This window comes from Rhinopithecus roxellana, chromosome 14 (genome assembly GCF_007565055.1).
Source record: "Rhinopithecus roxellana isolate Shanxi Qingling chromosome 14, ASM756505v1, whole genome shotgun sequence".
NCBI lineage: Eukaryota > Metazoa > Chordata > Mammalia > Primates > Cercopithecidae > Rhinopithecus > Rhinopithecus roxellana.
In genome coordinates, this window is record NC_044562.1 from 122,302,509 (window position 1) to 122,314,799 (window position 12,291).

A 12,291-nucleotide genomic window follows, 5' to 3' on the forward strand; every position below is an offset into this window, starting at 1 on the left:
GATTACAGGTGTGAGTCACCATGCCCGGCCCCCAGGAGGTTAGGTATTCTAAGTCACGGAATGAGATAGGAGGTAGGCAAAAGATAAGTCATAAAGATCTTGTTAAAATAGGTTGGGGTAAAGGAGCCAAAAGTCACCAAAACCAAGATGGCGACGAGAGTGACCTCTGGTGGTCCTCAATGCTCATTATATGCTCAGAGACACTCCCACCAGTGCCATGACAGTTTACCGCAAAGTCAGGAAGTTACCCTATATGGTCTAAAAGAGGGAGGAACTCTCAGTTCTGGTAATTGTTCATCCCTTTCCCTGGAAACTCATGAATAATCCACCCCTTGTTTAGCATGTAATCAAGAAATAACCATAAAAATGGGCAACTGCCTGTGGAGTAGCCATTCTTTTGTTCTTTTACTTTCTTAAGCAACGTGCTTTCACTTCATGGACCCGCCCGAATTCCTCTCTTCATGTCTGAATCAGGCCCTGTTCCGGTGACAGGATGAGGCCCTTGGTAACCTTGAGGTATGCTGAATGCATTTTGGGGATTGGGAGGGACGTGCCTCACTGGAGGCCGGAGGTTGGGCTGTGTTAGGCAGAATTCTGAGATGACTCCCTGCCACCCAGCTGTTGTCTATGACTCTCCTGTTGAATGTGGAGGGACCTGTGACTGAGACGGCACCGCCTTCTCACGACTGTGGCATACTGGAGTTTAAGAAAAGGATATTATATTGTCCCTGGTGGGCCTGACCTAATCCCAGGAGCCGGCGTCCTTGTGGAGGAGTGGGTTGAACTCGGAAAGCAAGCTTAATGACGTGATGCAAGCACTTGCCCTCTCACCATTACTGTGTATTTCTGGGCTTGGGCCATGGTTGCCTTCATGTCTCCTCTGCACAGTGGAGTTCCTGGAGGGAGGGGCCCTGGGACGCTCTGGGGGTTCCCAGTGACCCCTGCCTGCCACGGGCCCGGGCTCCCCACACCCGCCCGTCTGGGATCCGGTCCCAGCACCCCGATGGCAGCGGGCGGTTTCCCGGAGCCCCGCGGTTGGCCACGCGCCGCGCTCTCCGCCCCGTTGGGGACGCCCAGGCCACCGGCCAGATGGGGGACGCGGGGGCAGAGCGCTCAGGCCGGGGCCGGCGGGGACACTGCGCGCTGCCCGCGATCCTCTGGCCGCTCCTCCTGCTGCTGCGCGTCCCGTGCACCTCGTCCCTCTCTGCAGGTGAGCGGGCGGGGTGGCCCGGATAGAGCGAGGAGCAGAGGTCGCCCGCCTTCCGCCCGACGTGGACCCCCGCCCGGAGGGTCCGGCCAGGCTAGGTCTGGTTCTCGGGCCCTGGGAGGAAGGCGCCTTTGAAGGAGCGGAGAGGATGGGGCTCCCCGCGCTGGCCCTGCCGGGGTGGATCTCAGGCCTCCGCGGTCCAGCGCCCCCCACACCCTCATTTCCAGGACGGGGAAATGCTGCTGCAGACGGGACTGTGGGCGGAGTGTGTCCTTCGCTTCAGTCTGGGGGCACACTGGGCCGGGAAGGGAGGGCACAGCCGATCAGGGGCCGCGTGGTGCAGCGGTGCATCCGTTCTGCAGCCGCTTCTGCGCCAACACACACAGCATCGAGGCCTGGGAGAAGCCGGGCCCAGTGCTCACCCCCCAACCCCACCGGCCGTCGCCCCTGACAGGGGCCTTGGGCTGTGTGTTCCCGGGTCATCCAGGTGGTGCTGTCCCATGGGCCACGTGGCTTCACCCTGAGCCTTGGACATGTCCCTCCTGTGAAGTGAGAGGAGGGGCCTGGTGGCCCCGGGTCCTGTTGATCCTGATATTTGGGGGCATCAGGGGCTGGCGTCCTTCATGCAGGCACCTCATTGCTGGGCTGTCTCCACAGTGTGTGGGAAGACCAGATTCAGCGGGAATTCCTCCGGGAGGCCCACCGGGAAGATCTTCGGAGGCCAGAGGGCGGAACCTGAGCGGTGGCCATGGCAGGCCAGTCTACTCTATCTAGGCAGGCACATCTGCGGAGCTGCCCTCATCGACAGCAACTGGGTGGCCTCTGCTGCTCACTGCTTCCAAAGGTGCATCTTCCCTCAGGGCCCTGCTGTGGGAGGGCACGCCAGAGGGAAGCCCCAAGTGAGGGCGCAGCCTTTTCTTTGTAGGCTTTGTTCTGGGACAGTTTGCTGCCCCCAGGTGTCCTGCCTTTGACCCAGCAGTGCCCTGTGCCTGGAATGCTGTCCCTGCTCATCACACTGCTCCAGTCTCCTGACCAAGTGTGTGACATCTCCCAAGCAAAGGATCCTACCTCATCTCTCACTCTGGGGCTGGGCATCCCCCCGCCCCTCCACCCCACATGGGTCAACCTGCTGAGATGGTGTGGTTGTCTCACTACACGCACATTACTTTGAAACAGCTAAATGGAGCTGGGTGTGATGGCTCACACCTGTAATCCTAGTACTTCGGGAGGCTAAGGTGGGAGGATTGTATGAGTCCGGGAATTCCAGACCAGCCCGGGCAACATAGTGACACCTCATCTCTACAAAAATTACAGAAATTAGCCAGGCCTGGTGGTGTGCGCCTGTACTCCCAGCTACTCGGGAGAATCACTTGAGCCTGGGAGGCCAAGGCTGCAGTGACTGTGATTACACCATTGCACCCCACCCCAGGTGACAGGATGGGACCTTGTCTGAAAATAAGTAAATAATTAAAAGTAAAAATAAATAAATAGTTAAGGCCTGTCACAGTGGCTCACACCTGTAATCCCAGCACTTTAGGAGGCCAAGGCGGGTGGATTGCTTGAACCCAAGAGTTCAAGACCAGCCTGGGCAACATGGCAAAACCCCATCTCTACTAAAAATAAAAAATTAGCTAAGTATGATGGGGCATGCCTGTGGTCCCTGCTACTGAGGAGGCTGAGGCAGGAGGATCACCTGAGCCCAGGGAGGTTGAGGCTGCAGTGAAATGTGGTTGTGCCACTGCATTCCAGCCTGGGCCACAAAGCCAGATCTTGTCTCAAAAATAAAATAAAATAGAACAAAGTAAAATAAAATAAATACCTAAATGAAAATTAATCCACTCTAGTTGGGATTATCAATAAATAGAGGAAAACAGACTTTATTTTATTTATTTATTTATTTATTTTGAGACGGAGTCTTGCTCTGTCGCCCAGGCTGGAGTGCAGTGGCCGGATCTCAGCTCACTGCAAGCTCCGCCTCCCAGGTTCATGCCATTCTCCTGCCTCAGCCTCCTGAGTAGCTGGGACTACAGGCGCCCGCCACCTCGCCCAGCTAGTTTTTTGTATTTTTTAGTAGAGACGGGATTTCACCGTATTAGCCAGGATGGTCTCGATCTCCTGACCTCGTGATCCACCCGTCTCGGCCTCCCAAAGTACTGGGATTACAGGCTTGAGCCACCGCGCCCGGCCCAACAGACTTTATTTCTAAAGGGAACCACCTCCAGCCCACTCTCCATCTGCTGTAAACTTTAGGAATCAAAATCCTGATGTTCCACTCAGGGTGAGCTTTGGTTTCTGCATCTTGCCCAGGTCTAGGCCATCCACACAATCTCAGTGGGCCTTGGTTTTTCTTGTGTAAATGGTAGTGGGTGTGCAGCATCCCAGGTCACACACACTTGACACACGCTTCAGGTGATGAGACAGAGTGACAGTTCCAGGGCTTCCCAGGGCCAGGCATGCATGGTCGAGTGCCTGGCCCCTTTCAGTCAGGGCTCATTGCAGGCTGTCCAGGGAACACTTGCCAAAGGCTCCCCTGGGTCCTGGCTACCCACATATGCTGGCACATTCTTCCCCAGAAGGGTCCTGCGACTCTGTATGTCCAGCCAGGGGGGTTTTGTCACTTCTGGAGAATTATGTGCCACCGTCCCCACAGACGAGCGTGAAAGACGAAACAGATGGCCTCTGTCCCAGGAGGTGTGAGGCAGAGAGAGTCAGGAGACTGAGTTACTCCTCCAGTGCTTCCTGGGCTTGCTGTGTGCTATAAGGGAGTTGGGGAGGATGTCAAATTCTGAGCCAGAAACCAGAGCTTTGGACATAGCTGGCTGTAGCATCCTCCTCAGGTCCCACTGATTTATTCAGCACCCGCGGGTGCCAGGCCTCAAGTGAGGCCCATTGTGCGGTACACAGAGATGCAAGGCCTGCCCTGAGGCTTCTCATCCTGTCAGGAAAGTGAGGCACAAGCCCAGGACTGTGGTAGAACCTACGCCAGACAGGCTCTCGGAGCAGGAGAGGCCTTGGGGGAGGTGGATGCAGCCATGTGCGGGGAGGAGGACCACACAGCCAGGACCTGTGGGTTGGAAAGTCACTCGTTTTCTGGAAACAAGTTCAGTTCCATGAACTCCTCCATGTGCTCCACCAATACCTGCTGACTTCCTAGTCACCAGGTGGGGCAGCCTTGGAGATGGTGGTGCATGAGGACTGGGGAGAAGGGGGTGGAGCGTACTGGCTAGGGAAATAGGGTCTTCGAGAATTACTGTAGGTCATGGGGCCTCAGGAGGGTTCTGGTCAGAGCTAGGAATGAGCCAAGTCTCTTCTCTTCTGAAATGAAGGGGTGAAGTGTAATGCACCCCCAGTGTTTTCTGCACTAAGATTCTCGACTCCTTTGAGTCTGGGGCATGCTGAGAAAGCCACAGGAATCATCCAAGGCCAAGTGTCCTGAAGGCCCTCAAGCTCTTGTCAAGACCAAAGCAGGGCTATCTGACATGAGGAAGGGAGGAGAGAGTAACCCCAGAGTGATGGTGCGGTCTGGGTGCCTGCCAGCTGGGCAGCTGGGGTGAGGGTGCCAGCCCAGCACTCAGAGGAGCCTCCCCACAACAGGTCCACTAACCCATCTGATTACCGGATCCTACTTGGGTACAACCAGCTAAACCATCCCACAGAGCACAGCCGGCAGATGACAGTGAATAGGATCATGGTGCATGCTGACTATAACAAGTGGCACCGCATGGGGAGTGACATCACCCTGCTGCAGCTGCACCGTCATGTGGAATTCAGCTCCCACATCCTCCCCGCCTGCCTTCCGGAACCCACCACGTCGTTGGCCCCTGACAGCTCCTGCTGGATATCTGGTTGGGGAATGGTCACCGAGGATGGTGAGCAGTGCAGTCAAGTGGCCTGAGCATCTCCCACTTTTGGAGGCAGGCACTTGGGCTCTTTGACTCTGAGCCATTCAGGATTCCCTTTTTCTGAATGTTACTGACTCCACCCTGACGACAAGGGCCTGCTGTGGTCTGACCTCCTCCAGGGCCTCACCAAGTGGAGCTTCCATGGTAGTGGAAGGTGCTGGGCATCAGTAGCAAGTAAGAGTAGGCCTGTGGGTGCCGTGGCTCATGCCTGTAATCCCAGCACTCTGGGAGACCGAGGTGGGCAGATTACGAGGTCAAGAGATCAAGACCATCCTGGTCAACATGGTGAAACCCCAGCTCTACTTAAAAAAAAAAAAAAAAAAATATATATATATATATACACACACACACACACACACACACACATATATATACACACACAAAAGTTAGCTGGGCGTGGTGGCGGGTGCCTGTAATCCTAGCTACTGGGAAGGCTGAGGCAGGAGAATCGCTTGAACCAGGGAGGCGAAGGTTGCAGTGAGCCGAGATCACACCACTGCACTCCAGCTGGGCAACAGAGCAAGACTCTGTCTCAAAAACAAAAAAAAAAGTGAGCAGGTCTGTCCTCCGGCCCAGGTGTTTATGGCTGAAGAACACTTACCTCTGTGGATGTGAACCTCGCTGCTTGCCTGGCATATCTGTCATATATATTTGTGTATTTGTAGACTGAGAGGGAAGAAATGTTAGGCAAAGGCTCCAGCAAAAGAGTGAATGCTTTTGATTTAGGAAAATATAGTGATGAGTGCAAAACAGTAGAATGGCGATTGGGAATTATTCGCGGGGTCATGATCTGGCAGACTATCTCAGAGGAGGCATTTAGGACAGGACTTCCTTCCATGAGCGGGCCAGAGCTGGCCTCCCTGCCCTTGCCACTGAATGTCAGTCACATGGCCCTAGTCATGAGAGCAGCTGGTCCTCCAAAGACAGCCTCCTGAGACTGTCATTCTCAAACTTTTTTTTTTTTTTTTTGAGGTGGAGTCTCGCTCTTGTTGCCCAGGCTGGAGTGCAATGGCATGATCTTGGCTCACCACAACCCCCACCTCCTGGGTTCAAGCGATTCTCTTCATCCTCCTGAGTAGCTAGGGTTACAGGCATGAGCCACCACACCTGGCTAATTTTGAGTTGTTAGGAGAGATGGGATATCTCCATGTTGGTCAGGCTGGTTTCGAATTCCCAGCCTCAGGTGATCCACCCACCTCGGGCCTCCCAGGGACTGTCATTCTCTAAGAATCAAGGCAGAGAAGATTCTCCAGGTGGGAGAGGAGAAGTTAGGGCCTGGGGAAGTCATCAGTTAGTTGGAGCAGCTACCCAGCAGAGAGCCATTGACCTTGATGAAAGATCTGAGCTCCAGTTATCCTTCTCTCTCTACACACCAGCAGCCCCCAAGGACCCATGAGGCCCACACAGGGCAGGCATTGTGCAGGGGTGGGCCCCTGTCATCAGGCTTTGCCCACATGGGGACCCCAGGCCAGATCTGGGACAACATCTGGGACCACAGCCCAAGTGTCCCCAGACCAGTTGCTCCTTGAGGAAGGGCGTGTCTGATTTGTCACACTGCTCAAGCCCGCCTGACACCTGCTAGGTATGCCACCAGCCAGGCTGCCACTCCAGCTGCCACCCTCCCTGCCTCCAGCTCTGCCTCCTCTTAGCAGCCAGAGGGCTTGTTTTTGATGCATAAGACCCTTCTATTGTGTCCCAGTGTGTTTGGAATGACACCTCCAGCACCACATCCTGGCTAGGAGGGCCCCCGCTCTGGGCCCCGAGGCTGCTGCGCCTCACCCTTCACCCCAGGCCTGCTCCCTTGCAGCCACATTGGCCTCCCTCCTGGCTCTTCTTACTGCAGGCCCTTCCCCTTTGCCTGTCCCCTCATCTTGGTGTGCCCTCCCTGGGTGAGCGGGCTGGGAAGGGAGGGCTTCCCTCTGGCTGCACATCTGACACCTCCCACAGTCTTCCTGCCTGAGCCCTTCCAACTTCAGGAGGCAGAGGTTGGTGTCATGGAAAATAGTGTCTGCGGATCCTTTTTCCAGCCACAGTACCCTGGCCAGCCAAGCAGCAGTGACTACACCATCCACGAGGACATGCTGTGCGCTGGGGACCTCGTAACGGGAAAGTCCATTTGCCGGGTGAGTGGGCTCAACCTCTCTCACCTGTGCTGTCCTGGGCCTCTGCCACAGGGTCTCCTCTGGACCCTGCCCCAGCCCTGACTTCTTCCCGAGCCCAGCCAAGCCTGAGGTGTCAGAGCCAGCACAGAAGCCCCCCAAAAGCACTGGCCCATCCATTTTCTTTGTATCTTTTAAGAAGCGTTGTTGGCCGGGTAAAAAGGGGCTCACATCTGTAATCCCAGCACTTTGGGAGGCTGAGCCGGGTGGATCACCTGAGGTCAGGAGTTCGAGACCAGCCTGACCAACATGGTGAAACCCCATCTCTACTAAAAATACAAAAATCAGCCAAGCACAGTGGCGTGTGCCTATAGTCCCAGTTACTCGGGAGGCTGAGGCAGGAGAATCGCTTGAACCCGGGAGGCGACGGTTGCAGTGAGCCGAGATCACACCACTGCACTCCAGCCTGGGTGACGGAGTGAGACTCCGTCTCAAAAAAAAAAAAAAAAAAAAAAAAGAAACCTTGTTGAAGCACACCATGCACAGGGAAGGGCATAAGTACAAGTGTCCTGCAGAGGAATTTTCAGAGACTGACCACTCATGTACCTGGCACCCATGGGTTTCATCCATGCCCCATTCCTGACGCTAACCCTGCCTGCTTTCTAAAGCACTATGGCTTCATGTGGGGACTTTTAGCTGAGTGTAACCGTATGGTATGCAAGCTTTTGCCTGGTCCCCTGAGTCAATGTTGTGTCTGTGGGCTGCATCCATCTGGCGTGCAGTCCGTATTGTTCATTTTTATTGCCGTATGCTATTCCACTGTGCAAAGACACTGTAATTTACTTATCCATTCTAGTGTGGGTGGCATTTGGGTGGTTCCCATTTGAGGTTGTTGCAAATAGAATTGCTGTGGACCTCCTGGTGCATGCGTTTCAGAGCACACAGATTCCCATTCTGGTTGGCGGTCACCCTGGCAATGGAATTGCCTTGCCATGAGATATGCACATGTTCATCTCTCGTTGATCGTCTGAGAAACTCTGCAACCTGGTTGTACCAATTTTCATTCCCACTAGCTGGTGAGTGATAGTTCAGGTTGCTGCCAGTCCTTCAAACTGTCTTGCTATTTTCATATGAACTCTTGTGTGTGGTTTTTAATGTGCATTTCTCTGGTGACTAGTGAAGATAAGCCCTTTGTTATATGCTTATTGCCTCTTTTGTAAAGTGTCCGTGCAAGTTTTTTGCCAACTATGGGATTGTCTGCCTTTCATTCGGAATCACAGGAGCTCTTTGTCTATTGGGGACGTGAGCCCTTTGTTGGATATGTTCATATATTACGAATGTCTTCCCCCACTGTGTGTCATCTTTCCATTTTATAGTGGGGGACTGAGGCCCAGAGAGGAAGTGCAGGATCTCTCCATCTTTTTTTTTTTTTTTTTTTTTTTGATATAGGGCCCAGGCTGGAGTGCAGTGGCACAATCTCGACTCACTGCAACCTCTGCCTCCAAGATTCAAGTGATTCTCCTGCCTCAGCTTCCCGAGTAACTGGGATGCACGACCACGCCCGGCTAATTTTTATATTTTTAGTAGAGATGGGGTTTCATCATCTTGGCTGGGCTGGTCTCGAACTCCTGACCTCAAGTGATCCGCCTGCCTCAGCCTCCCAAAAGTGCTGGGATTACAGGCGTGAGCCACCGTGCCCGGCCTCCTCTCCCCGTCTTGCACCTCCCTCTTTTTCTTTCTCTCTCTTTGGTCACCCCATGGTGCAGAAACATTCTTTGATGACTACCATCACAAATGCCCTACAGGCACCCTCCCTGCTCCCCACAACCTCCTCCCACCTCACCTGTCCCAGCAGGGCTCACCCCAGGGTGCCTGCCTGTGCCCTCTCTTGCTTCCTGGGCTCTGTCCTCGCCACAGCTGTGCCGTCAGGCATTGGTGCAGCATCCCCCATCAGACACTCTGGGCGGCCCCTCCTGTTCTCTGCTGTCCTCCTTGGAGCGGCCTCCTCAGCCTCCTGACACCAACAGCCCACCGTGTACCACTGGGCCTGATTGCCTTGCTTTGCCCATTTCCTTTGACAGAGAGAAAGGGTCAGATATGGCAAGTCCTGTGTGTTGACCATTTCCCACTAGCCTCTGCCATCCCTTCTCCTGCAGTTGTGTCCTGATGGGGCTCAGGCCAGAACCATCCTATCAGACAGAATCTGCACCAGGTCCCCTGCCACTGACTGTGGCTGTGGGCTGGCACAGTCAGGCCTTGCCCCTCCTTCCTGTGTTGGCTCAGAGAAGCTCTAGGATCACAGCAGCACTTCTGGGGTCCTTCCAGGTCGCCCCTGTCCACACACCACGTCTGTGATGTCTGTTCATGTGGAATGTCCCTTGGGGCCTCCTCGGTGCTGTCTGCACACAGAAGAGGCTTGGTCTTGCTGATTGCACACATGGCAGGAGGACGCTTGTTTCCTTGGGATTCCCTTTTTGGCCTATGGGATGGGGGTGCTCTGCCCAGGATGTCAGGGACTTCCCCGTTCGGGGGCCCTGCCACACTCACAATCCCTCGTGCTCACCTGGGAGCCCCTGGCACTTGCCCTACCCCCAGGCTGGGCACAGGCAGCACCTCTTTTCCCCTCAGCACATCCCACAGCCTGGCATTTTCTGAAAAGCTCAACCAAGAAATGGAGGGAACACTAGGGACCTTAATAAGTCAAGGACATCTGGATTTGGGACTAGATTTAATCCCAGCACCTTGGAGGCCAAGGCGGGAGGATCACTTGATACCAGGAGTTCAAGATCAGCTGGTAACATGGCAAGATCTCCATCTCCATTTCAATTTTTAAAAAAAAGTTAAAAAATAACAAAATACTGGTGGGATGCAGTGCTGGGCTGAGAATTCAGGCCAAGGCGCATCCAGCCCTCCAGGCTCGCACCCAGCCACCCCGGGGACCACAGGCGACCCCTTTTCCCCACTAAGGTCAGGAGGGCTAGGCCTGGATGTCCATCTCCTAGAATCTCCTGCTTATCCTCATGGGTCTGTGACTGCCAGCCTGGAGGCTCTGCCCAGGGTCTCCTTGGGAGCTTTGTGGAGTGGGGCTCCAGAGCCCCATCTTCCAGATTTTGATCCAGGAGGTCTGTCCTGGGTCTGGGCTTCTAACATCGCCCAGGTGACTGATGAGCGCCACTCACTCAGACAGTGGGGACACCTGCCGCACACCTTGCTTCCCACGCTCCATCCTGGAGAAGTGTAAGGCTCCCTCCTGCCCTGAACAATGTGTGTCCCTCCCTGCCTTGGTCCCCACCACCCATGTCCTCTCTGTTCTCAGGGAGACTCCGGGGGTCCCCTCGTCTGCCCGTTAAATGGCACCTGGTTCCTGATGGGGCTGTCTAGTTGGAGCCTCGACTGCCACTCACCCATCGGCCCCAGCGTCTTCACCAGGCTCTCCTACTTCACCAACTGGATTAGCCAGAAGAAGAGGGAGAGTCCCCCTGTGGATCCTGCCTTGGCTCCTCCTCAGGAAATGCCCCCAGCCCTGGACAGCATGACCTCTCAGGGTACCGTCTATAAACCCGGGCTCTGCGCAGCCCTTCTGGCTGCTCACACCTTCCTCCTGCTGCTGATTCTGCTGGGGAGCCTGTGAAGGGCCGGGGCCCCTGGCCTCCTAACCACAAGCGTGCCCACCTCAGGCCGGCCTCCTTGCTGAGCTCTGCATGCTCCTGACGTGTTTCCATCTCTGGGCTCTCCTGTCCACCCAAGGCCACCCCTGCCCCAGGCCTGACAAAATAAAAACCACCCAAGAAGCTTCTTGCTCTGGTTTCTGGCTCACCAGAGCCATCTCCCACACTCCACTGTGTCTCCAGCTCCTCAGGGAGGGAAGGTCTCCCTCCTCCCTGGGCAGGGATATGGGAGCCAAGTCACTCTCTGTGGGGAGTTGGGTCGCGCAGACTCAGGCCCCGTTCCTGTCCTCCAGGGCATGCAGTCTTCCAGAAAAATGGGGCCAGGGCCTCCCCACATGGAAGAAGCTGCCTGTCCTACTGGAGCTAGGTGCTGTGCGCCGGTCAGGGATGAAGTCGTATCTTCCAGGCACACAGGTCACAGAGGGTCTCCTCGACAGCTTGCAAGTAAACTGAAGGGGGCTGAGGTCTTGGGTCAGCAGTCCCAGAGTTCTGTCCCAGGGCTCAGCTCTCAGCTGACTGCCCCTTGTACTCACAGCCCTGCCCTCTCCCTGCCTCTGGAAACCCAGTCCCCACCCCTGTGGCTTGCTCCAGCTTATAGGGGTTGTGGCTTGGCTGACCCAGGACTTGCTGGTCCAGCACTGAGCCCATAACCCAGACTCTGAGTTGCCCCTGCAAACCTGTCTGAGTCAGGTTTGCATCCCAACGAGTCAGCAGGACTCTCGAAGGGCCTCACACCACAGCTCTCCCCCAACCCCAACCTGAACTCACAATGAAAGGGGGGCAGCCGGCCGGGTGCGGTGGCTCACGCCTGTAATCCCAGCACTTTGGGAGGCCGAGGCAGGCGGATCATGAGGTCAGGAGATTGAGACCATCTTTGCTAAAATGGTGAAACCTCATCTCTACTAAAAATACAAAAAATTAGCCAGGTGTGGTGGCGGGTGCCTGCAGTCCCAGCTGCTCAGGAGGCTGAGGCGGGAGAATCGCTTGAACCTGGGAGGTAGAGGTTGCAGTGAGCCAAGATCATGCCACTGCACTCCCGCCTGGGCGACAGAGTAAGACTCCCATCTTAAAAAAAAGAATCAGTGAGGGTTCTGTGAATGAGAGGCAGAGAGGCCTTGGTGGTGATCACAAGGGTGCATTGCCATACAATAATTTATTAAGAGCTATCTTTGTTTTGGATTCTTTTCTACATATTTGCTTCATTTTATGTAAAAATAGTTTTAAACAACTCGAAATTATTGTTGTATGTAAAAACTTACAACATAAAATGCAAAAAAATCACCAAAGCAAATTCGAAATCTATTACCATTAGTAATACTAGATAACTAAATATCACCAAAGCTAATTCTAAATCTATCCCATTCGAAAACCAAATCACTAAATTAGCTGATCTGAGAGACAGGTGTTCAGGGAGG

The 12,291-nt window shown here is 54.7% G+C and overlaps 1 protein-coding gene across 3 annotated transcripts; it reads left to right on the forward strand.

Annotated features, from left to right (window-relative positions):
- The first annotated feature begins 319 nt into the window (after window positions 1–319).
- On the forward strand, window positions 320–11,656 carry LOC104674397 (serine protease 40). Of its 3 annotated transcripts, XM_030916712.1 has the most exons (5): window positions 320–516; window positions 1,865–2,051; window positions 4,802–5,076; window positions 7,057–7,232; window positions 10,525–11,656. In XM_030916712.1, the coding sequence occupies exons 3-5, from the start codon at window positions 4,878–4,880 to the stop codon at window positions 10,837–10,839; spliced, it is 690 nt and encodes a 229-aa protein (XP_030772572.1). In that variant the 5' UTR covers window positions 320–516; window positions 1,865–2,051; window positions 4,802–4,877; the 3' UTR covers window positions 10,840–11,656. The 3 variants fall into 3 exon arrangements, with proteins under 3 accessions (XP_030772572.1, XP_010376993.2, XP_030772571.1); XM_010378691.2 differs by lacking the exon at window positions 1,865–2,051; XM_030916711.1 differs by lacking the exons at window positions 320–516; window positions 1,865–2,051 and adding an exon at window positions 3,290–3,485.
- Window positions 11,657–12,291: the final 635 nt, after the last annotated feature.

Coding starts and splice junctions, on each gene's coding strand:
- LOC104674397 (XM_010378691.2), top strand. CDS start 494: ATGAGGCCCTTGGTAACCTTGAG. Junction 517..4,801: donor AGGCCCTTGGTAACCTTGAG/GTATGCTGAATG, acceptor TCCCCACAACAG/GTCCACTAACCCATCTGATT. Junction 5,077..7,056: donor GGGAATGGTCACCGAGGATG/GTGAGCAGTGCA, acceptor CACCTCCCACAG/TCTTCCTGCCTGAGCCCTTC.